This window comes from Coenobita brevimanus, chromosome 34, assembly GCF_032717465.1.
Source record: "Coenobita brevimanus isolate Jiangsu-jjx chromosome 34, ASM3271746v2, whole genome shotgun sequence".
In the NCBI taxonomy this organism is placed as follows: domain Eukaryota; kingdom Metazoa; phylum Arthropoda; class Malacostraca; order Decapoda; family Coenobitidae; genus Coenobita; species Coenobita brevimanus.
The window spans coordinates 3,282,476-3,304,420 of record NC_136987.1 but is presented as its reverse complement, the minus strand read 5'-3'; the positions used below and the strand labels follow the sequence as shown (position 1 = coordinate 3,304,420).

At 40.6% G+C, this 21,945-nt stretch overlaps 2 protein-coding genes across 3 annotated transcripts in view; one reads left to right on the top strand and one right to left on the bottom strand.

Moving 5' to 3' along the window:
* Positions 1 to 5,658, bottom strand: part of LOC145396103 (uncharacterized) — a 35,618-nt gene extending 29,960 nt beyond the window's left edge. Inside the window, exon 1 of one of the 2 annotated variants that reach the window (XM_080269570.1) lies at positions 5,584 to 5,658. The gene's annotated coding sequence lies outside the window, so the exon portion shown is untranslated. The remainder of the gene's footprint in view (positions 1 to 5,583) is intronic. The other variant, XM_080269571.1, reaches the window with a different exon arrangement.
* Positions 5,659 to 7,139: 1,481 nt separating this feature from the next.
* On the top strand, positions 7,140 to 21,348 carry LOC145396077 (uncharacterized). The gene is made up of 7 exons (XM_080269543.1): positions 7,140 to 7,230; positions 14,178 to 14,240; positions 15,112 to 15,289; positions 16,915 to 17,033; positions 17,663 to 17,923; positions 18,854 to 19,003; positions 20,108 to 21,348. Exons 1-7 carry the CDS (start codon positions 7,189 to 7,191, stop codon positions 21,017 to 21,019), a joined length of 1,725 nt encoding a protein of 574 aa, XP_080125669.1. The 5' UTR covers positions 7,140 to 7,188; the 3' UTR covers positions 21,020 to 21,348.
* Positions 21,349 to 21,945: the final 597 nt, after the last annotated feature.

The following is a 21,945-nucleotide window of genomic DNA, read 5'->3' as shown; positions in this document are numbered from 1 at the left end:
ATGCATTATCAGTGCATCTTGAATGCCTTTTGGCCCATGCTTCTTCAACTTCATGCACTACTTCATTCCAGGCATCATTCCCTTTCTAGTACAGACCATGTAGACTCTCATCTCTATGATCTTTTTGTTATTTTTCAACCATACGACAGCTTCCTGAAACCTAGCCTACCACTGTCTTGAAAGGCTGCTAGTATCCCCACTCACTTTCTGCTTCCAGTAGAAATACCATGTGCTTTGTTTCCCAATGCTCCCATTTGTTGTTGGAAATTATTCTCTTGACTGACTAGAATACACAATGGTAGGAAGAAGCAAGTCCTGGATCATGTTACCATTGCTGTCATGCTAATGTCATGTTGTTTGAAGTCAATATAGATTACGGTGCATGTCCTTCACGATGTCTCTCCCTGGTTGAGGCAGCATCTACCACACAGAGAATGCATCCACCATGGGAAAGACCTTCAAATGAGAGACATTTGTCACACTTTTTCTTCTAACATACCTCTCTTTTGAAGATATCCACTGAATGGATGAAGTTTCTAATATCAAAGGCAGCATCCTCCAAGCAGACAATCCCAGTACTGAAGCCCTTATTCAGCAGGCAGGACCACCATCAATCTTCACTATTCTCCAGGTGATGCAGTGTCTGCCTTGCACTACTGGTACACTCATCCTCCATGTCAATGACCAGTCTTCCAGGTGAAGTCCATGACCTCCATGTGCAAGACCTCAATACAGACCCCCCCCCCCATAGGTGAAGACACTCAGCATACATGGACTAGCCCTTGTATTTTTATATCTCAGTTCTCACTTTCAGCAGTTCCACTGAGCCTCAGGGAGCTTTGGAGCAACCAAAGTGTGGTTGAGTAGAGCTCCATCTCTGTTCCACACTGCTCAACCATTTCCACTTTTGTTTTCATAACCATTGGAGTTTAAAATCATCACACGCAACCAAGAAGTATTGCTGTTCAGCAGGAACGCGGAAAACTAACGTCTTGGGCCATCCATCAGAGATGTAAAGTCAAAATCAAGGCCACAGACGGTCCAAGTGGCCAAACAACTATGATCTACTCCCCCCCACCACCAACCCTCCATTTCCACTCGGGTACTTTGTTGGGCCTATGCAGTTTTTCCATAATTTGGACTCTGACTTCTCCTAAGTCAGGGGTTGATCAGAAACTTTGGTGTTGTTGAGTGCACATGCTCAAGTTTCTCTTCCTTCCATACAGGCAGTGTGTTCCTGGCAGAAAGTGTCCTCTAGCTGGTGGCCCACATCCTTCTGGTCAAGCTCTTGTCAATAACATAGCTACCTCGACCTATGAGGTACAGCCAATGCCTTTCAAGCCTGTGTTTATATGTAGGCCATTGTTCATGGCAGCATACTGTCCTCCCCTTAACACTCACATGATAACACAGCCTCAGACAAAAAAGGCAAGAGTCTGTATCCCAAGGAAGGTAGGGACACTACTTGCAAAAAACTGCTCTGCCTCAGCTTCATTAGGTCCTTCTGTAAGGAGGAAAGATCTAGGTTTGTGGCAAAGGCATCTGGCTTCATGAGATGACAATAACATTTAACTATTCAAAAACAAGCTTTAAACTGTAATATCCCCGTTCAGACATCAACTGGCGGCTGCAAGCAACAGAAACCTGGGACTTACTCATGCTCAAAAAAAAAAAAAAAAAATCTACCTTGCCTATATATACTAAGTGAAAAATACACATAGAAATCTGCATCCATGATGATTCTGTGAGCAACAGCCTGCACGTATACCAAAACAGCAGATACAAAAATATCCTTATATTCAGCATGTTAGGAGTGTAAGGCTGTATGGCAGTAAGACCTGGGGAGGAAAGGAAAGTGATATTCATAGGCTTAAACATTCAGAAATGACAATGATTAGGTGGATGTGCAGTGCATCCTTGAATGCGAGGCCTAAGAGGCTAGGTTTATGACAGAGGAGTTAAGAGGAAGGATGGGACTGCAGTATACTGGTGCTGTGATGAGCAGAGATAGACTCAGATGTGGAAAGGATGGGGGATGACAATTGGGTGCAGAAAGTGAGACGTGTGAATGTTGAGGGTCATGATGTGAGAGGCTGACTGAAAAAGACCTGAGACGAGGTCACAGTGTGCCTGAATAGGGAGGCTACCTGCAATTAAGCAGCATAGAGAGCTGCCATTTGGTGATGCATGAAGCATCTTGGAGCCTTTATAAATGAAACAAAATGATTATAATCACATTTCAGCACTAAAGATAGTACCTGGTCTCTAAGAAGAACATAGTTACCGGTACTTCCCACCTTCCTAGCTAAAAATTTTGTGAGACAACTTTTTTACTAAAACATATGCATGGCAGCTACAGAAGCAGCTAAAAAGGACCTGTCTGTGGCACACTATTTTCAGAATTTCAATATGACTAATAATTTTCGAGTAACTTGTGAAAAACTAAACTTACTGAGGATGCCTGCTGTGACTAACTACAGACTAGCTAATTATACAGCATTTTCATTGACACAATGCCAGAGAGTTGCTAATTACTGTATAAATGCAAGTTGATGCTATTCTACAAAAAAATAAAATAAATAAATAAAATAATAATTCTTGCATAAAATTTTCACTTGCTGGAACCAATGGCATCATCAATTAACTCTGTAGGCTATATGGGAGGGAAGGGGGGTTTCAATATCAACAGGATGATATTCTAGCGCCCTAAGGAACTGAATGGTTTTCTGATTTCCAGTTAACGATTTCACTTGTCATTCTGTGCAGCCACCTAATGGTAGAACTGCATCAGGTGAGTGGATGATTACTATTGTTACTGTTGTTTTTCCAAGCACAGCTAGTAGATGGTTAATACACTGTATAAACTGTATACCATTGATTATACATATACAGTGTGGAACTGCCGCATCAGAAGTCCTGTTGCCTCCTGTTTTTCTCTCCATGAACTTTGAAAATCAGTGTAGTAAATTAGTAACACCCAACACTGCTGACTTCATTTGGTCGAAAATCAGTGTCATCAGCGTGTTACTGCAAATTTACCACACTGATTTTCAAATTCTGTGGAGAGAGAGATGCAGCAGCAGTGACAGGAGTATTGATGCTGACTGCACTATACATTTCTGCTTTGAGGGCACTTCCTGTCTCATTTTCTGACTACAAGTTTAGCTACTCTGTTTCAATAGTGCTCACATTACCAGGGAAGTTTCCAGTCACCAAGTTCTGGCTGTCAGAGTAATGTCAAAACTGGGAAGGACTCTGCAAGGAATGGTAAATATTGACCAAATCATAAATGCTATTTTCACTGGTGACTTATTTTCAAACAAATTGGGAGGTATGAGCACAATAAAGATTTCACGTTAACTGTCCAACTCACATTATTTCGAAGCTCAGCAATAAGACTGCCAAAAGTGAGTGGAAACACCACAGGAGTGTAAGTTTTGTTGATGCTACTAAACAACTTTACTCAACTTATGGAAGACTTCATGCAGCAAAAGGGGTTAAGGGAACTTGTTTATAATCCCTTCACAAGCCGATACTCAACATTTCTTTCACTTCTTTGAGCCAGAGAACCTTTACTAGCCCATCTCGTTTGAAAGGAACACTTAACCAGTCACACATGCCTGTTCTTCTTGCTGGTACTTGCCGTACTTGAATGGAATGTCAGGCACCTTACTCTGAGTCATCCCTCTCCTCTGCCCAGTTGCTTTCACGCTGATCCAGACCGAAACCAGTCCGTTCCCTAGACCTAGCAATGTAATCTATCTATTGCCAGATGCCTTAATCCTGTAAGGGGTGGCCACAAACAAATCGCCTCCATGGAACCGTCCCCTGCCATTTCACTGTCCAGCTACCACCTCACACTCCCCTCTGGCACATAGCTCTCCACTCCATCCTTTCATCTCATCCTAGGCCTCCACCTCACTCACACTCATCTAACCCAACTTATTCTAACCTTGTCAGAACAACTTGAAGACTAGTCCCTCTCATATTGGTTAGAGATCAGATTCACAGTCCCGCCCACCCTCAAGACCCAGAGCACTGGGGTTCAGTACTGGGAAACTCAATCTTCGCAAATTACCAAAAACGATTGGCCTTAGTAAAATAAGATGGTGCTGGCATTCAGGAACAAAAACACCTCAGTTAGGGGGTTAATATTAGTAAACCAACACACTATCACTGCACTAATTTCTGAGCACAGAACAAATCCACTTAAAATTGCAAATTTTCCGTACGCTCTCTATATAACACGTGATATAGGAACACAGTGATACAGTATCTGCCATTAGACAGCAGCGCTGTTATCTATATGATTAGATATCTCTGATGAGTAAAGTGAATAATAAAAGTAATTGATATGTTGACCCTCTTGGGTTGAGTATTAATCTAGAACTTTTCATGAAAGGCTTCCATGAAACCTAATAAAAAGAATTTATTAAGAAGTTATTATTAGGGTAATATTAGTAGTATTTGCAATCTGTGATTCATCTGAATGTGAACCCAGTGGACTGCAGGCTAAAACTGCCCCTCTCCTGTAGTCCACCATCCTCCTGTCAAGGGATAGGACGGGGAGTGAGTTAATGTTTCTGTAACTGGTCACACTGTTATTATTTTGTTACACATTCTGTCGTGGTCACGGTGCCATTCGTATTGGGATGTTTGTTTGCAGTGGCCCTACCAGGCAAGTATACCGGGCAGCTCCACCACCCAGTTATATTGGTGCCACCACAGTCAGGCATTTCTCCAGCACCGATCAAAAAGATATATAGACTATGGTACACTGCTTATTCCAAACCTACACATTCTTCAGTGTTAAGTTTACTGATTAAAGTTCCAGTATGCAAAATTAGCATATGGTGATAAGGACTGTGACAGGCCATTTAAACTTCTCTTCTAATCCCAATATTTTTAATTTCCTACTTAAAAATCTACTAATGGTATTCCTAACTAAGGAATTTAAATATCCTGATCATGTGGCTTTCAAATTCATATTTCGCCCTTGGGCTAATGTTGATAGTTTTCACTGATTGTGGTATGTATACAAAAAAAAAAAAAATACAAGCCTACAAATCAAAACAATAAAATTACTGGGTTTTACTCAGCTTTCACCCACTATAACTCCCTGGATTTTGAATATATTGAAATCTGCCCTGTCTACCTTCCTTTCAGGGATCGGAGGAATGAAATGGGGTTAATGGGAAGGCCGTAGATGCTGTTGCTATTTGATAAAACTGCTGAAACGAGTGGGTCCAGGCAGTGACCTTCAGTTCTATGTCTCCTGCTTTAGCCATATTTCCCTTCCTTGTTATCAAAGTCATCCCATAATAACCAATCAGTACCCTAATAGCCTTCATATTAACCCCATTAGCCACTCGCTAGCTTCCCTTGTCCATATTTATGTCAGCCGGACCCAAACAAGAGTAGTAAAGATCTGTAAGAATTTTGACATATTTACTATTACGCAGTGCTCCAGCCCCACTCAAGCCTCCATTTTGAATTTAGAAGTAAGCAAAACCAGGTAAATTACGTCTCCTCCTCTTCCCGATACTCACGAGCGCCTCCACCGTCCGTACAAAATTTACTTACAAATAAAATAAGGAGAATATTTGGTGGCAATATAGAGGTTGAGGAAACACAGTAACTGCGCCTGCGCCACTCTCGAAGGTCCCGGATGAAAACAGTTGACTAGCGACCTCTCACTCACTCCCATATATCGTATTCCGCTATTGTTACATCAATTTGCTATTTTTATATCACCTTTGCTATTTTCATTACCATCTTTTATTCCTTACTTATCTAAATTCCATTGTTTATTTTTCATTCCACACTTGTCATTCCCATACTACTTTACTCATTCCCATATATCGTATTCCGCTATTGTTGCATCAATTAGCTATTTTTATTTCATTCTTACTATCGCATCCATCATCCAGTCTCTCTCTCTCTCTCTCTTTTTTTTTTTTTTAATGGGAGGAGACGGACCCATGATGAGCGAAGAAGCTCAGGGCTGGCCTACTCAAAAGACGATCGGTTAACTCAGCCCCAACGTAAGGCGAGGGTGGCCAGCCTCACTCTTCCCCGAGTGGCATTATGTGAGTACTAAACTCCAGCCATACCTTGGATGTAAACCCTTGTAAGCTTGGATCCGGTTGGAGCGCCTTACACAGTTAACCACTAGAAGCCATTTAGTTGTATGGTTACCACCCAGCGTGGTAAATTGTTTCCTGGCTTACAAGAAACCATTGGGCCTGTCACTCAGTGTAATCACCTGAAAGCAGGACTACATCGAATGAGTGGATGGTATACATGCCTGTACTGAACTGCAGCTTCCAGAAATGTCTGGGAGTGAGGTCACACTGAAGATATTCCATCCCAGTCTTCCCACACTTTTGGGCAATAATATCCTTTTTACAGTCCACGTAAAAAAATCTGAGTAAGCTGTTTGTATAGGCATATTTCCCTTTAAATATGGTCTTGAGCTTCGGAGAACGGAAGTAAAAGCGACAGATATACCATAAGTTAGTATTTATAAATTAGCCTTATCATTTTTTACGGTAAATATGTGTCCATATAAGTTAATTATTATGGTAAATATTTTTGTTTTATGGCATTATTTAATTACGCTGTTCACTCTGGGTTTGACATGACGAGTTGGGTAGCTGTGTGATTGGAGACAGACGTACAAACAATTATGCACAATTTTTGACTTAGGAAAGTTTGTAAATAATTCTCTCTCTCTCTCTCTCTCTCTCTCTCTCTCTCTCTCTCTCTCTGCAGTCCGAAAGTATTTCTCAAGCTGAATAAAATCGTTAGGAGATAACAAAGATAAAGATAACGTACTCCAGCTTCAGAAATTAAGGGTTAAAATGTAACGCAAAATCACTTCTAGCATAAAGAGAAAAAAAAAGTAAACCTAAAAGCTGAAATAATAGGACCCAGCTGGACAGTAAATGCCTTGATAAGAAGTGTTAGATTCTGCATTTGAAGAATAGATTCTTTATAAAAAGAATCCAAATCAACAAAGACCTAACTGTGAGTTAGAATTTGTTTATTTAAAGTTCTTCCATAGTAGTATCGAGTTGCTTATCACAGTGCCTGCGAAAGATCCGTGTGTATGTCGAGTGGGAGTGTGGGGCTAAAGTGTGTGTTTGTGTAATGTCCACCTAAGTGCCAGGAGAGGATCAGTTCAGTATGGCGGCCGTAGAGGAGGAGCAACTCGACCCCAGGGTGCAGGTGAGGCCAAAATATCATTTACTACCATGGAGCTTTGTAAACTATTGAGCTTAACACAGATCCTTGACCTGGGAAGACCTTTATTACTGTGTACCGTAGTACTTCTACCATAAAGATTCCCAGTGGTGAGATTCATGTATGCACGACCAGGTACTAGTTGTGCTGTTACTGTAGTTTGTAAATGTAGAATGTAACTAGGCAGCATAGTTCTGCAAGTTGGAGTGTGGTAATGGATGGGTGGAGAAAGCTTACAGTCCTTTATGTTTGCGGTAAAGGTATTGTTGTTGTTGTTGGGTTGCATTTTGTGTCACAGAAGCAGAACGCCGGAGCAGTGGGGAAAACAGATTGCCCTCACAGGATCTCTGGTGAGGAGATCAACACTCCTGATGGATGAGGTGCCCGCATCAGCAGCAGCGCTAGAGCACCACACTCCACTGGGACGGGGTAGTTGGGATGATTTGACTCCCAGGAGATCCCTTGGGAGGTGGTGCCACTGTGAAGAGGCGTCTCATCGACACCAGTATAGGTGCCATAAATTCTAGTACCCTAAGTCAGGGTATGATCTTGAAAAAATATATCTATCTATATATCTATTGCCAGACGCCATAATCCCATAGGGGTGGCCGCTTGACTCTGAGTTATTTGTTTTACGGGGAGGGACACGAACCCTCCACCAACTCACTTGTTGACACGTAGGGAGCCCGTATGGTTTGGTCATATGGTTACCACCCAGCGTTGTAAATGGTTTCTTGGCTTACAGGAAACCATTTGGCTTGTCACTCAATGTAAACCTACCTGTAAAGGAAAGAAAAGCAATAAGAAATGACAGGAAAGGTGGGAGAAATAGGAAGAGAGGAGGGCAGGCACAGAAAAGGAATGAAAAAGACGACAGATAAAGAATGATAAAGACTAAGGAAGAAGTAGGCTGCACTACATCAAGTGAGTGGATGATGGTCGCCACCACCTACCACCAAAAATACATAATGGCAGTAATTAATGTTTCAAGATAGTACTGCCATAGGTAATACAAGTCTCCATATTTACAGTGTAATATCTCCAAGATTATCCTTTAGGTTGGCTTTCACTTGTATTTTGTTTTTTTCTTGGAAGGAACAATAATTGCGGGCTTGCGGCCTTTGGTTCCTTCCTCCTCGCATAAAAAATTTAAAAGTTTCCCAAGGTAGAGGACTCGTGTCAAACTTGCATTACTAGTTACCTAGACATTCTGAGATGAAAATTTTATTCCTGGTGGATTATGTGAAATTTGAGTACCGTACCTCCATATCTATTGCAAACCCCTTTAACCTGCGCCGTCCCGGTCATGTGAATTAACACGGCAGCATTGCAAGGTCCCTAATTTGCACAATTTTCAATTTTTGCGAGTGATTTTTGGCACGTATACATGGGACACCTTCCTCTATTCCTCTACAAGATGCCAAGCAGGAACAATGCCTTACACCGCATAACCTCTCCCCCCCCCCTGCACGCCATTGTCTCAGCAATTCACCTGTTACCAGTGACCTGGCCAATAAAGACATTCAGGGCCAGAGTGATTCCCCAATCGATGACAATGTGGAGGACAAAGTTTACATAGCATTAGAGGAAGAAAGTCAGAAATGATGATCAGGTAATGTGGGAAAAAAAAGGTCATGAATGGTGATGAGTTAGTGAGTGAAAAAATGCTTATAATGCCTATATTACTGTTTGAAAACCAATATACTCTTGTACTACATATAAATTCGTACCAAGTAAATAAATAAATACTGTTTATGAGTGGATAAAATAGTTGCCCTCCCATAGAACTCGTTTTCCTTGGTACCAGCCTGTTAGAAAACCCAGTCAGGTAAGGAAGTACTCGTACCTAAATCGAGTATTTTAAACCTCAGGTGAGCGATTTCTCTATGAATTTTCGATGTTTCTCATCAAAAGCGGATGTTTGAGCAAAAAAAAAAAAAAGGTCCAAAAACGTCGGGATGGGGCGGGTTAAAGAAATGAAAAATCTAAAAAAATCCAGCCCAGCATTTCAAGTAAGAAAAAATATAAAAATATGAGCCATTTATTAAGTATCACTATTGAAAACCATAGCCAAATTTTATATAATACAGTACCTTTACGTCCGTGGGACCTGTGACTCTGCAGGTGCCAGTCAACAGGCCTTGTAATATGCAGTGGTGTATTTCACCACTACTCAGTTATAGTTCCTTTAGTTGGTGGTCAGTCCACTTACGTCTTGTGAATGGTGTTGTTGACCCCTTATGTTGTTGCCAGTGAGTTTCCTTCCTGCTGCCTATCATTTGATAAAGATTTCCATCTCCTTTTGCCTCTTCACTCCTTTCTGTGGCCATTAACACTTCAACACCACCCGTAATGTCGCAGTATGAATATGAACATATCACCAGACTGTTACCACACTTAGTTGTGATCCACCAAACTGCTTTCCTCTTTCTCCCATGGTTGCCCTGGGGAGGCGGGGAAAGAATACTTCCCTCATATGCCTGTTTGTCTCAGGAGGCAACTGAAAGGATTTTTATTTTTGTCTCCAATCTTTCTCTCCCTACTGTCCTTTTCTCATGTCCTGTATCTCGATATTTCCATGTTCCTCCTGGCCATTATTTTCCCTCTATTCCCGCAGTGCCATATAGCTATACTATGGCATGGTGGTAATTCTGAAATTCCTTTCTTCCTTTCCCCCATGATACTTCACTGTATGGAATGACATCCTGCACTGTTGCTCTCCTTCACCCAGTGTCTGCAATACACTCATGCATGTGGACAGTCAAACACTTTGTCAGTTCCTTGACTGTACTATTTCCCTCTTCAATCTGTACCCAGCTGGAGTCTGGACATTTCTGGTGGGGTCATAATGACAAGGCCTGACCTAGGATTGGTTGTCTTTGTACCAGTGCCATATGCCTGCTCCTCAGGACATGACCTACATCTGTCACCATTCCTTGTCACAGCTTCTGTCAAACATATGCTTCCATTTGTGAGGTCCTCACCCACTGTCCTAGGAGGACATAACAGTATGTAATCATGTAACACAATGCCTCTACACTAAATGTGCTAGCTGTGCAGTTTTAGACTACATACACTAGCCTAAACAGTGATACATTACACAGTATTGAAATGCATCATTAGGATGAAAAATGTCTGAATATGCTAGCTTAATAAATGTATGTTCCTTTTGTCACAGCAACTAGTCGTCCTTTACTGATTTCTTGGGGACATGAATAATTAGAGAAAGGAAGCACAGTGTAGGCTAGTCTCATACCCTCTCCCTGTCCTTAGTTAAAATCATTTCCCCTTCCACCTCAAGGATATAACATTAAGGTAGGTTATCTGGCACATTTTTGAAGATAATGTTCAGCAGTGTATGGTACCGTACTCTCTTCTGTAGCTTCTGGTATTTTATCATTTCTGCATATGATACAGTTCTCGTTTCCTGCTGTAGCTATAATATTTTTATTCATCTCCTTTTTTTTCCTCCAGCCGTTTTCACATCAGCCATCAACGCAGCTGTAACTTGGAGATTAATTTCCCCTATTTGCACCTTCTAGCTCTACAACTCACCCATTGTATCAGTTTTTCTAATAATATTTCCTTTTTTTTTTTTTTTTTATAACATTCCTCTCATTTTGTTTTCCCTCTTGTTCATATATTACATTGTTGCCTGTTTTTCAGAAATGACATCCTGTCAGAGCAATTTACCGTACTTTATTTATTTTCCTTTATAGTTCCCCATTTCCATTTAGTTATTTATTTTTGGTTGATCTTAACATACCAAACCCCTCAGTGACATAGTTGATAGAAGTCTTAGGTTGGTCTACCTGTGTGCCATGGTTCAAATCCAAGATGTGATCAAAGGTTTTTGTGCCATGTACTCTAAATACTGCCATGGATGCAGGGTGGTCTCCTATGACTTAATGGTTTGGACCACAGTAACGTAGCCTTGGGCCTTGCCACCTCCCCAAATGGGTAGCTAATGAGGGATTGGCTGTTACCATACGGTAATTGTTTCTACTTGCTAATACCAGGAATACAGTACCGTATGTCTTACTTTCAGCCTGTTAAAGACAGTACGGTACAGCTACATTACACATTATAGTTACAGTGTAATAATCATTGAAGTAACCAATGGACCGCCAGTTATAACCTCTGTACTTTTTAGCAGCAGTTGTCTTTGTTCTACCTCTAGGTCTATACAGAACATATGTGCCCTGTTCTGACTGCCAGTGCATAAATATTAAACTCTATCAAATACAAGTGCTTTACAGTAAATGTTTCAGAGGAATGGTAAGTAATAGAAATATATACAGTATATTATTATCTACTGTATTTTGATAACCCTTTGGGATATTCAGCATATTGTAGCTACAAGTAGACAGATATAAACCATACTAGTAAGCAGTGCAGTGGTGGGAAGCCCCAAAATTGACCCTAAGAGTCTTATCTACAAGCTTTGAACAGATAACTACCGGTACCGGGTTGTGTACGTCATCATACCTTTTTTAAGTATGGCTTGCGACAGATAGTGTTGGAGGTGGGAGATCTTGTAATGAAAGAATTAATTTATGTACTGTAGTTTTATTATCTTCTACTGGCATTTATATAGCAGGCCATCCTCATTTACATTTTAATTTTTTGACAGAGTATATGGAACGTACTAATAAATGAAGAGGGTAAGAGAAAAATGAGAAAACGATGGAAAAAGGAGTAGTTGGAGAAAAGGAAAAACAAGAGGAAAGAAAGGAACAGTGAGGGGAAAAAAATGGAGAAAATTAAGTAATATGTATTTGAGCAAATGGGGAAAAGCCAGAGGTTGAAGAGGAAATAAGAAAAAGGAAAAGGTGAAGGGAAAGAGTGATAAAGACAAGAGAGAATGGTTGGAAAGCTGTCAGATGTACTGTACCAGTACTATACTGTGCACTAGTTTCAAAAAATATTGTGCAGGAGGGAGGCAGTAATATCCTAAAAGATCATTGCAGGATGTGATGGCCCAGAAAGAGTTATCATCTAAATATTAATACACTGTGATAAGAGATTAGAATGATTAGATAGATATGTACCGGTAATGCATCCTTGAGTGACAGGCCTTGGGGTGGGGGGGTTAAGATTGCAAATGAAGAATTGAGAGGAAGGATGGGACTTGAATGTGTTAAGTGTCATAATGAGAAGGGGTAGATTGAAATGGTTTGGGCATGTGAAGAAGATGGAGGATGACAGCTGAAAGTAGAGGATGAGGGGTGTGAATGTTGTAGGTAGAGTTGCAAGAGGCAGACCAAAAGAGTTCATAGAGTGTGACCTTAGGGATAGGGGAATGAACAGAGAGGCTGCTGAGGATCGAGTTGTATGGAGAGCTTGCTGTAGGTGACCAGGACTAATATGTTCAAATATGTTGGAGCCTTTATGAATGAATGAAGAAGAATGACAACACTGGCTAGCACACATCACAAGCAAGCAGTGTACCAATAGTGCATCCTCACTTAAACAGGTTTTGCTAACATGTGGTTGAATCATTGGGCATTTTGCAGTAGCCATCACCTGTGGTATCAAATTGTCTCATGCTCAGTGTGCACTGATACAGTGCTTTTTGTAGTAAGTGTACAGTGTAGCTACATGACTAGCATGATCAATCATAATAATAATCTGCTGTATAGTTGTGTCATTAAATTATTCAGAAGATAATCACGTGAGTAAAAGGCAGAAATTCTTATCACTGATAAAGAAGTACTGTATGGCATTTCTCATAAGCAGTCTTATACTGTACGTACCGGTACTGTTGATAATGTGCTGTACTCTACTGGCACGTGTTTTATTTGGTTATATAACTTCCTGATTTTCATGTAGTTGCTTGGAATAGAGTGGAACCCCTCATGTCCATGAGTGTGTGATGGGTGGGAGATGGCATAGAAACCACAGTGGTGGAGACAAGAGTTAATAATGTAAGGGAAAAATAAAGTTGCTTGATAAGGCACCAAGTTTTTTTTTTCCTACTCCTTGACCTGTGTTCACCCCTCTGATACATGTTTTAAGCTTCCTTCTAGTACAGTTGATTCCCACTTCCACTTTAGTTGATATATACTTCTGAATTCCATTTGCAAAAACAGGAATTCTATCTGGCAAAACAGGAATGTTGGGTAATTACACATATATAAAGAGGGTACAGTATATGATTCTAGACTAAGCTCCAGGCCATGTTTGACATTTATACTGTAAATTGACCAAAATTTCCCTCCCCCAACGTAATAAGAACTACCTTATAAAAAACTAGCTACAGTACGTGCTCTTGTTTGATACATATTTCATACACTTCATGCTCTAGCAGTAACACCATGTATCTTTACATTTACTGTATAGGCAAACCCCAGTTTAACAGTGGAATTGATAAAGTAAAAACCCATCGCTAGGCAATGTATCACAAATTGGGGACGATTTAACGTAAAGTACTGTATACGGATGCATTTTTGAGCCTTGCTTTTCCCCCCAATAAAGTCCTAAACCCACTGAAATGAGTCCAAAAAATAAGTTTAAAACCAGTCCAAATGGTCTAACAGCTGTAAAAGAAACTAACCTAAGCCCCCAATTAACTCACTAAAACTTTCAAATAATATCTGGAAATCGTAAAAAATAGATCAGGAAACCTCTTATCATTTACCATACTTCTTGTAAGTCCATGTCTGGTCCTGGTCGTCATCCTTGCTATCCCCCATGAGGCTAGGGAACATGTGGTGCTCCTAAGCACTCACTCATCCTCCTCAAAGCCCTTAAACTCTGTCGTTAAGCTGGGGCTCGGCCATTGTTAGACAGGGTAGGGTGATATTTCTACCCCCATCACTAATCTGGGGTGTCTCATATAGGGGTATCATAAATCGGGGTTTACCTGTATAGTACCTGCTAATTGTGTGTGATTTATTTGTTAATTTATTTACCACATATTTGTGTTGCAGGTGGAGCTGGAGCTGCTCAATACTGCCACTGATGATATCAACAAGTTGGAGGCAAAGCTTGAGGTCAGTTAATGGAGCTGTTGATGCTGTTGGGACCCTTGGCATGTCTGAAATTGAACTCATTGACTGCTGGCTGAATTTGCCCTCCTGTAGCAGCCCACTGTCCTCTTCGCAGGAGAGCAATCGAGTTGAGAGATGTTTGTATAACCAGGCATCAGAACAACCTGGTTATATCGGTGCCACCACATGAAGGCATCCCTCACTAGTTGGTTGGATGAATTATCCCTAGAGAAACACATGACAAGGGTTTGACTTTTAACTGGATAATTGACATATTGACTCTCCTTCTGGTGCATATGAAACACTTGATAAACTCTCTTGCTGGTGCATGTGAAACACATGATAAAATAAAATTATAAAAAGTAGTATGTATAGGTAGATATACCATATTTAGTGCAGCCAGAATTATGCATTAATGAGTGTGTGGCCTAGTTCATTGGGCATGCTGTTGATAAGTTCACCCACTATCATGTTTTATCTTTTTCCTTGCTCTCTGGACCCTCTCTCATGCCACCTGTGGATGGGAAAAGGAGGCAGGGCGATGATGATGATCGTAAAGATGCATATTTATGTACAACAGAGTACAGTACCCGTAAAACTTTTCCCTGCAACATTTCTAAGGTTGTACATAAATATACTGTATATTAATGAGGTCAGTGTTGGGATTGTACATTTTATACAGCATTTCATGAAGTCTTTGCTGTTATTTCCGGTTCTTTTCATATTATTACTCTACTGACATGAAGGCATACTGAGTAAATTTTATTGTCACTCAGGTTATGCAGTACAGCAATTTCTCACAGCTAGTCCAGTTGAAGGAAGATACATGGTACCATATTTTATGAAGCCTATACTGTGTTCTGTGTGTCCCCAGGAGGCCAATAACTCCTTCCGAACAACACTGTCCGAGTCAACTGAACGACTTAAGACACTGGCCAAGAAGCTGGGTGGATGTATTGAACGTGCTCGACCGTACTACGAGGCACTGGAGTTGGCACGTAGTTCCCAGCTTGACTGCCAGAGGGCAGCAGTCCAGTACCAACGTGCCAATGGTGAACTTTTAACCCCTACAGTACAGTACATTGACATCTTTCTCATTACACTTTAGATATTTCCCAAGCTCCACTAGTCTCCATAATGTTAGGGATCTCTCTGTCTACCATTGTTTCTCTAGCCAGAGGCCTTAATCCTAGAGGTGATGATCACAAATTGCCTGTGTCATCTTGTCTTCCACCATGAGGCTGTCCTCCTTCCAGCTCACACCAGTGGTATTCATATTCAGTCTCCCCCCAAACAAGGATGACTAAGGCTTACCAAACTCTGCAGCACAATTTAATGTGTGCTAAAGATTCTTATGGAAATACATGCACATATGAGGCGTCTAGTGGCAGAGTGACATATTCACCAGGGGGTTACTTTCGAGTAATTGAAGCTTAAATTTGAAGAATGTGTACATAAAAGGTACTGTATAAAGAAAAAAACTAATGTTGTTGTATATCAGTGTAATGCTCTCAAAGAATGAAATTTAATGAATCCATTGTTTAGAAAAAATAACAAAAAAAAGACAAAACCAAACAAATGCACCCCCCCCCCCATTGGGGGTCATACACAAAATATTAACATGGGTTATAATTATGTGATCCAAATAAAAATTAACAAAAAATTAATAAATTGTGAAAGTTTTATATTAATAATGCAATTTCTTGATTTTTGATTAATTTTCATATTGTAAATTTTTAATTAAAAGCACTCAAAATGGGCAGAGGACAGTGCAGCCCATCAACCATGTGCAAGGTTTAGGGGGACACTGGCGGTGTACTGGCTGAGGCTGGGGGCTAGTACTGAGACGCGGCCTCCCAGTGGCTAGCCGCTCGTGGCCCGTATGTCCTTCTGCCATGTGGAAGCAGACTTCCTCTGTGGGTTTTCAGGGCCTAAAACGCGATGCTTGCCTATCTGCCAGCCGGCCATAAAGGTTCTGTTTGTATGTAGCTTTATACAGGGAGGATCTAGAGGGCTTCACCTACCCCCGCTAATACCAATGCACCAGTTTTGTATGAGACAGCACTAGCATGTACACGTATTCAATATGGACGGTGGGTGTTAGCGCCGAAGTGGTGGCATGTACAGGTGTATGGTATGTAGGAGGACAGCTGGGCCTTGATAGCAGGCTGTGAGGCCTATGCCCAGAGTCGGACACATTAAAAAAAAAAAAAAAAAAAAAAAAAAAAATTGGCGGGAATAACTCACCATCGGCCATTTTGGTGCATACGTCACTCTGCCGCTAGACACCTCATATGGTATAGTAGGAAACTACCATACTGGTATAATATCACTATTATCCTCCTTTAGTTTAATGAAAATAAGTACATTGTTAAATAGATGAAAATGTGGAAATTATAATGCAATACTTAGTAGAGTACTAATCATTCAGATGACTTATGTTCATTTTAACTGTAAAATTGGTCATATTTAATTAACAAAGGAGATAATGAATTGCTTCTTTGTTTATGTAACTACTGTTTTCAGTTCTGAGTTGAATTGTGTTGGCAGGACATCATGGGAATTAGTCTGTGTGCACTTAAACATTCTCCATCTTTTGATGCTGAATACTATATGTGCATAATGTTGTAAGTAGGCACAAAAGAAAATGCTTAGAGTATCCTATGTTTTGTTTCAGCACTCCATCAAGCAGCCAAGGAAACCATAGCCAAGGCTGAGGAAATGTTTGCCCATCATGCTGAAAACAGGCACTTTGATTCAACTTGGCAAGAAGTACTCAACAGAGCCATAATAAAGGTACAGTATAATTGCTGGTTGATGGTTCTTTGTAGGTGTATGCACATTTATTGAAATACAGTGTGCTCTTTGCTTTATAGTGAGTGCTCATTAATCTGTACAGTATTTCATTTATCCCTTTCAGTACAACGACATCTTCTTGCAATATATTCTGCCAGGTGGTATTATTCAGTTTAAGAGGCCCCCCTCCCCTTGTTTGACAGGTCTGTTAATTGAATAAAACTCATCAGGAAATGGCAGGGCTAATATGAAAATGACATCCTTGGACTGAAGGAATGAACAGTGCATTAGCTGACTTGTGTTAATCTGTATTTTGGTGATGACATTGGGATGATTGCAGCATTTCCCATGTAATGAAAGTATATGTGAACCAAACATTTTCTTAACATATATTATACTGCATTGACTCAGTTTTTTCCTGAATGTGAACTTGGTGGACAGGGAGCTGAAGTCCCCATTCTCCTACAGTCCACCAAGCTCCTCTTGAGGGATAGGGAAGGAGTTGAAGGGCTCACATAACCAGGCAGCAGGGCAACCTGGTTATGTCATTGCAACTACATGATGGTGTCCCTTTTCAGCACTGTTGACTTGATTGCACCAGCTGCACTATTAAATTGAATCCTTACCAGGTAATGGAAGCTGAAGCTCAGAAGGCAAGCAGTGAGCGTGAGCACCTGAAGCGTGCTGCCACATACCAGCAGGCTGAGAAGCAAGTACAGCAGCTACACCGAGGCCTCAGATCATCCATTTCAAAGTCACTGGTGTACTTTGAGGAGAAGGCAAGAGTTCAGGCCCAGCTGGACGCACAGAAGGAACATGTACACCAACTCCAACAGGCAGTCGTAGCTTCAAAGACTGCATATGCTCAATCCCTCAGGCGCCTTGAGCAGGTAAGGGGTAACATGAAGTCTGTCTTGTTGTGGCCACCCCTACTGGGATTGAGGCATCTGGCTATAGATAGATAGACATTTTTCTATATACTTATATTTGACAAAGTTTGATTGACAGTCTGGCAGGTTTATGTGAAGTGCAACCATAAAGAAAATTACAAAAATAATGCATTGGTTAGGACAATTCCAAGGACTTGATATGTGAATGAATATGTGGTCAGTTTCATTGGGCATGCTGTTATTATTTTTCCCACTTCCATACATTCTTATTTCTTGTTTCATGAACCTCCTTCATCATCATCATCATCATCATCCAGACCTTGTTTCCTATCACAAGGTGGAGTGAGGTACATCCCATCATTGGGTGAAAGAAGAAGTCAGGGTGGTGGTGGTGATGGTGATATGTTTATATTAATATAAGGATCATCTTGTACGTATTTCACGAAGTTCAGTAAATTGTATCTCTTCCTGAAGGTAATGGAATCATGCAGTTTTCCAGCACATGAAGTACTGGAACAACCATTGTCACTCCATTCAAGCATGGGATGCCAGAAGCCATAACCTCGCCAAATTTCAAGGCAGTTTGTGCTGTTTTTGAACAGATATTTACAGTATTTATACTGACATTGTTTGGCATCTAGTGGTCAGTAATGGGAGTGTATAACTGGCACTTTATAACGTCAGTTAATGGGAATGTTGGTAATTTAATTTATTTGGATTGGTGAAGGAAGCAGGGTTTAGTTGATGCAAGATATACATAGTGCTGGTATTGTACTCTTTAATTCTGCATATCATGGACAGAATTGTCTACCTTGCCTTTTTTTTTTTGTAATTACTGTACACTGTATATCACTGGCCATATTATTCCCTGCATGTGGTACCAGTACTTGCATTTTCTGCATTGTGATACTTTTTATATGTTGGTTTCAGATATCAGAGCAGATTCATGAGCAGCGTCGGTGCCAGCTGCCACGTGAGCCAGGTGTTGGGGCAGAGTTGCCACCAGCACCAGCCTCGGATACCCGCCCATACCCCCACCCTGTCGCTCCACCCCATGACCTGACTGCACTGGATGAAGAGGTACGTTATTTTATTGGCAGATTTTTAATTCATCCATCCATCACCCAATCCTTCATTGCCCCATGAGGAGCGTAGGAGCCCAGGGCTAGGCAGTTTGTCCCGACATTTAAGATGAGAGTGACCAACCTCACTCATCCCTGAGTGGCATTACATGAGCAATCAACCCCAAGCACCCCTTGGATATAAACCTTCACTGGCTCAATCCGATTGGAGCGCAATAATTACCCACTAAACCACCAGGCGCCAAAATTTGGTTATATGGTTATCACCCAGCGTAGTAAATGGTTTCCTGGTGTACAGGAAATCATTTGGCTTGTCACTCAGTGTAGAGTAACCCACAGGCAGAAGGAAGAGGAAAGAATGAAGGAAAGAAAGACAGAAGAGGGAGTGTAAAGTTACCCGTAGGCAGAAGGACAAGGAAAGAATGAAGTAAAGGAAGACAGAAGAGGATGGAAGGAAAGAAGGATGGAGGAGAGGAAAGGGCAGACACCCGACAGCAGCATTACATCGAGTGAGTGGATGGTGAGCGCCCCCACCTTCCACAAGATAATTGATGTAAAAGTGTCATGGTAGAAACTAACTGCATAATTTTGACTGCATGTAGAAGTGTCTTGACATAGGTTAGTGTTCTAGAAAGCTTTCTGCACTTTTGTTTGTACTTTATATTGAATTGGAAAAGTACCTAGTGCTTTGTATTGCCATTTTGTTTAGTAAATGCAAAACAGGAGTCCTTAGGAAGTATGAAAGGCTGAAAATGTCAGAATCATACCCAGGTTTCAGTGACTTTCAATGCAGATGCCAAACCAGTCTTTATATTATGTTGTATGTCTTTGGTACATTGCTAGCTAATTATCTCCATTGCTGGTTTTTACTCAGCCAGTACTTTGGTAGTCTTTTACAGCCTCATTTGCGTCAGTTACCAGTAACCATTGTAGAAGTCATCCTTAACTCGTACCATAAGCAGTGATATGTGGTTTATGCAAGAGTTGATCTTTCCACAGCTTCATATCATCAGTATTGCACATATTGAAGGATTACATGCTATACCAAAAATTGCTTTTCTTGCTTGTAATCAATAGTATTGATGAAAATTTTTTGTTTTAGTACTGGGAAAACTTGCGTGACAAATTGGCCCGACTGGAGGCTTCTTCGGGCAACCAAGATGGCTCAGGGGACAGTTCAAGTGAGACTGACCAAGAGAGGAGTGTCACTGGGAGCTCTGCTACTGACTCTGTCTCTGAACATGATCCTGTATGTAATTCCAACCCTAAACCTACTTGCAGCCCTTCCCCTAATATTAGACTGGGCAACAATTCTATCTCTACCTTTGACGCCACTCATGCATCTCATGCAGATGGTGGATCCAATAATTTGTGCACCACATCACAAGAGGTGAAAAATGTGACTAATGAGTTTTTAGTTGGCCAGTCTTCCTTAGCTGAATGCAGCACTGCAAAGAGTAGTGACAGAGCAGCTGAGGAAGAGAAAATAAGTGAAAGGGAAATTGTAGGGGCTAGTGATAGGGCAGCAGAAGAAGCTGGTGAAAGAGAAGTTGAAGGCACCACTGGTAGAGCAGTTGGGGAAGCTAGTAAAGTGAAAGAAGATAAGCTTGTTCGTCAGGCCCCAGTTGGTGGTTATTCTGCTAGTGTCACTTCTCAGGGTTCATCTGGGACTGAAAGTAATATTCATCAGAGTAATGCATCTTCCAACAGAGTCAACAGTTGCAATAATGAAAAGAGCAGTGCAATATTTGAAAAGGCATTTGTAGGTGCAGACATGTACCTAAGCAGTAGCAATAATGATGCCAAAAATGAGATTGAACTTCATAATGTTACAGTCACGCAAAAAAGTTACGACAGTGACGTGAGAACAGCTGTAGATGAAGATGATAGTAGTGATGATGAAGGGTATGTTGCCCTGTCAGGCAGATCTTCTCCACCCCCCACCCAGTGCCAGCCTAGTAAAATGCTGTGTGTCATACCAGAGGAGTTGGAGCATTGTAGTGTCTTAGAGTAGCCCTTGCATCAGTCATTTTTTGTGACTGGTAATGGTCATTTATTGTTTATGTGGCTTTACTCTGATGTTTATAGTTTTCATCATTTTTTTTATTATTATTATCATTACTAATGGCAAAATATTATTGTGTATGTGGCTTTACTTTGATGTCTTTATCTTAGGGAGTTTGGTACCCTACTCAGTTTTTATGGAAGGCATATTAATTTTTTTGTGAATTTCCTCATTAGATGTAAAATGTTACTGAGGTTTTCAAAGTTAACATACATTGCTGTAGTAGATATACTTTACTAATGATAATTCTGAGGTTCTCATAAAATGCTTTGTTAGATAGATGTTCAATACTTCTGATGTTTTTTGGTAATGTTTTTTAATTATTGTCTTTTGTTTCAGAAGAATTTTGTTCTTTGAATGTCTTCACCCTACTGTATGCCACTGTAGCTAGGTATTCTTTCAGAGAGCTTCACCATTCCTTTTTAAAAGTTGTTATTCACATAAATTTTCAGTTTTGCATTTATTAATTATTTATTTCATTATTATTAGTTGAAATGTGAGAACTTTAAAACAAAGTTTGTGTATTATCTCATTCTGACAAGTTCATTCTGGCACTCTGGACCCTACCTTGCCCTACCCTAGGGTGGAAAAGGAGGTCTGGATGATGGTGATGATGTTGATATTTGATACACTATAACCTTGTTATGGTGGACACTGGAACTGTAAATGTCAAGTCTTTTATGGAAAACCTATTGAAAAGAAACTGTATCATACTATTTCAGTTCCCATTTATTGCATAATGATAACTAAGTTTGAATGTGCAGGTTTTCATACATAAAGTGGCTGAATTTCACACTTGGCACAATATCATCAGTATCTTGGAGATTATAAATTGTTGTAGTCTGATTATTGGAGATATTTATTTGATCTACAAT

What these genes read in the sequence shown, in the direction of transcription:
- LOC145396077 (XM_080269543.1), top strand. Translation starts at nt 7,189, where the DNA reads ATGGCGGCCGTAGAGGAGGAGCAACTCGACCCCAGGGTGCAG. An exon ending in TCAACAGAGCCATAATAAAG is followed by an intron (nt 17,034 to 17,662) that starts GTACAGTATAAT and finishes AATCCTTACCAG; the next exon opens with GTAATGGAAGCTGAAGCTCA. An exon ending in CCCTCAGGCGCCTTGAGCAG is followed by an intron (nt 17,924 to 18,853) that starts GTAAGGGGTAAC and finishes TGTTGGTTTCAG; the next exon opens with ATATCAGAGCAGATTCATGA.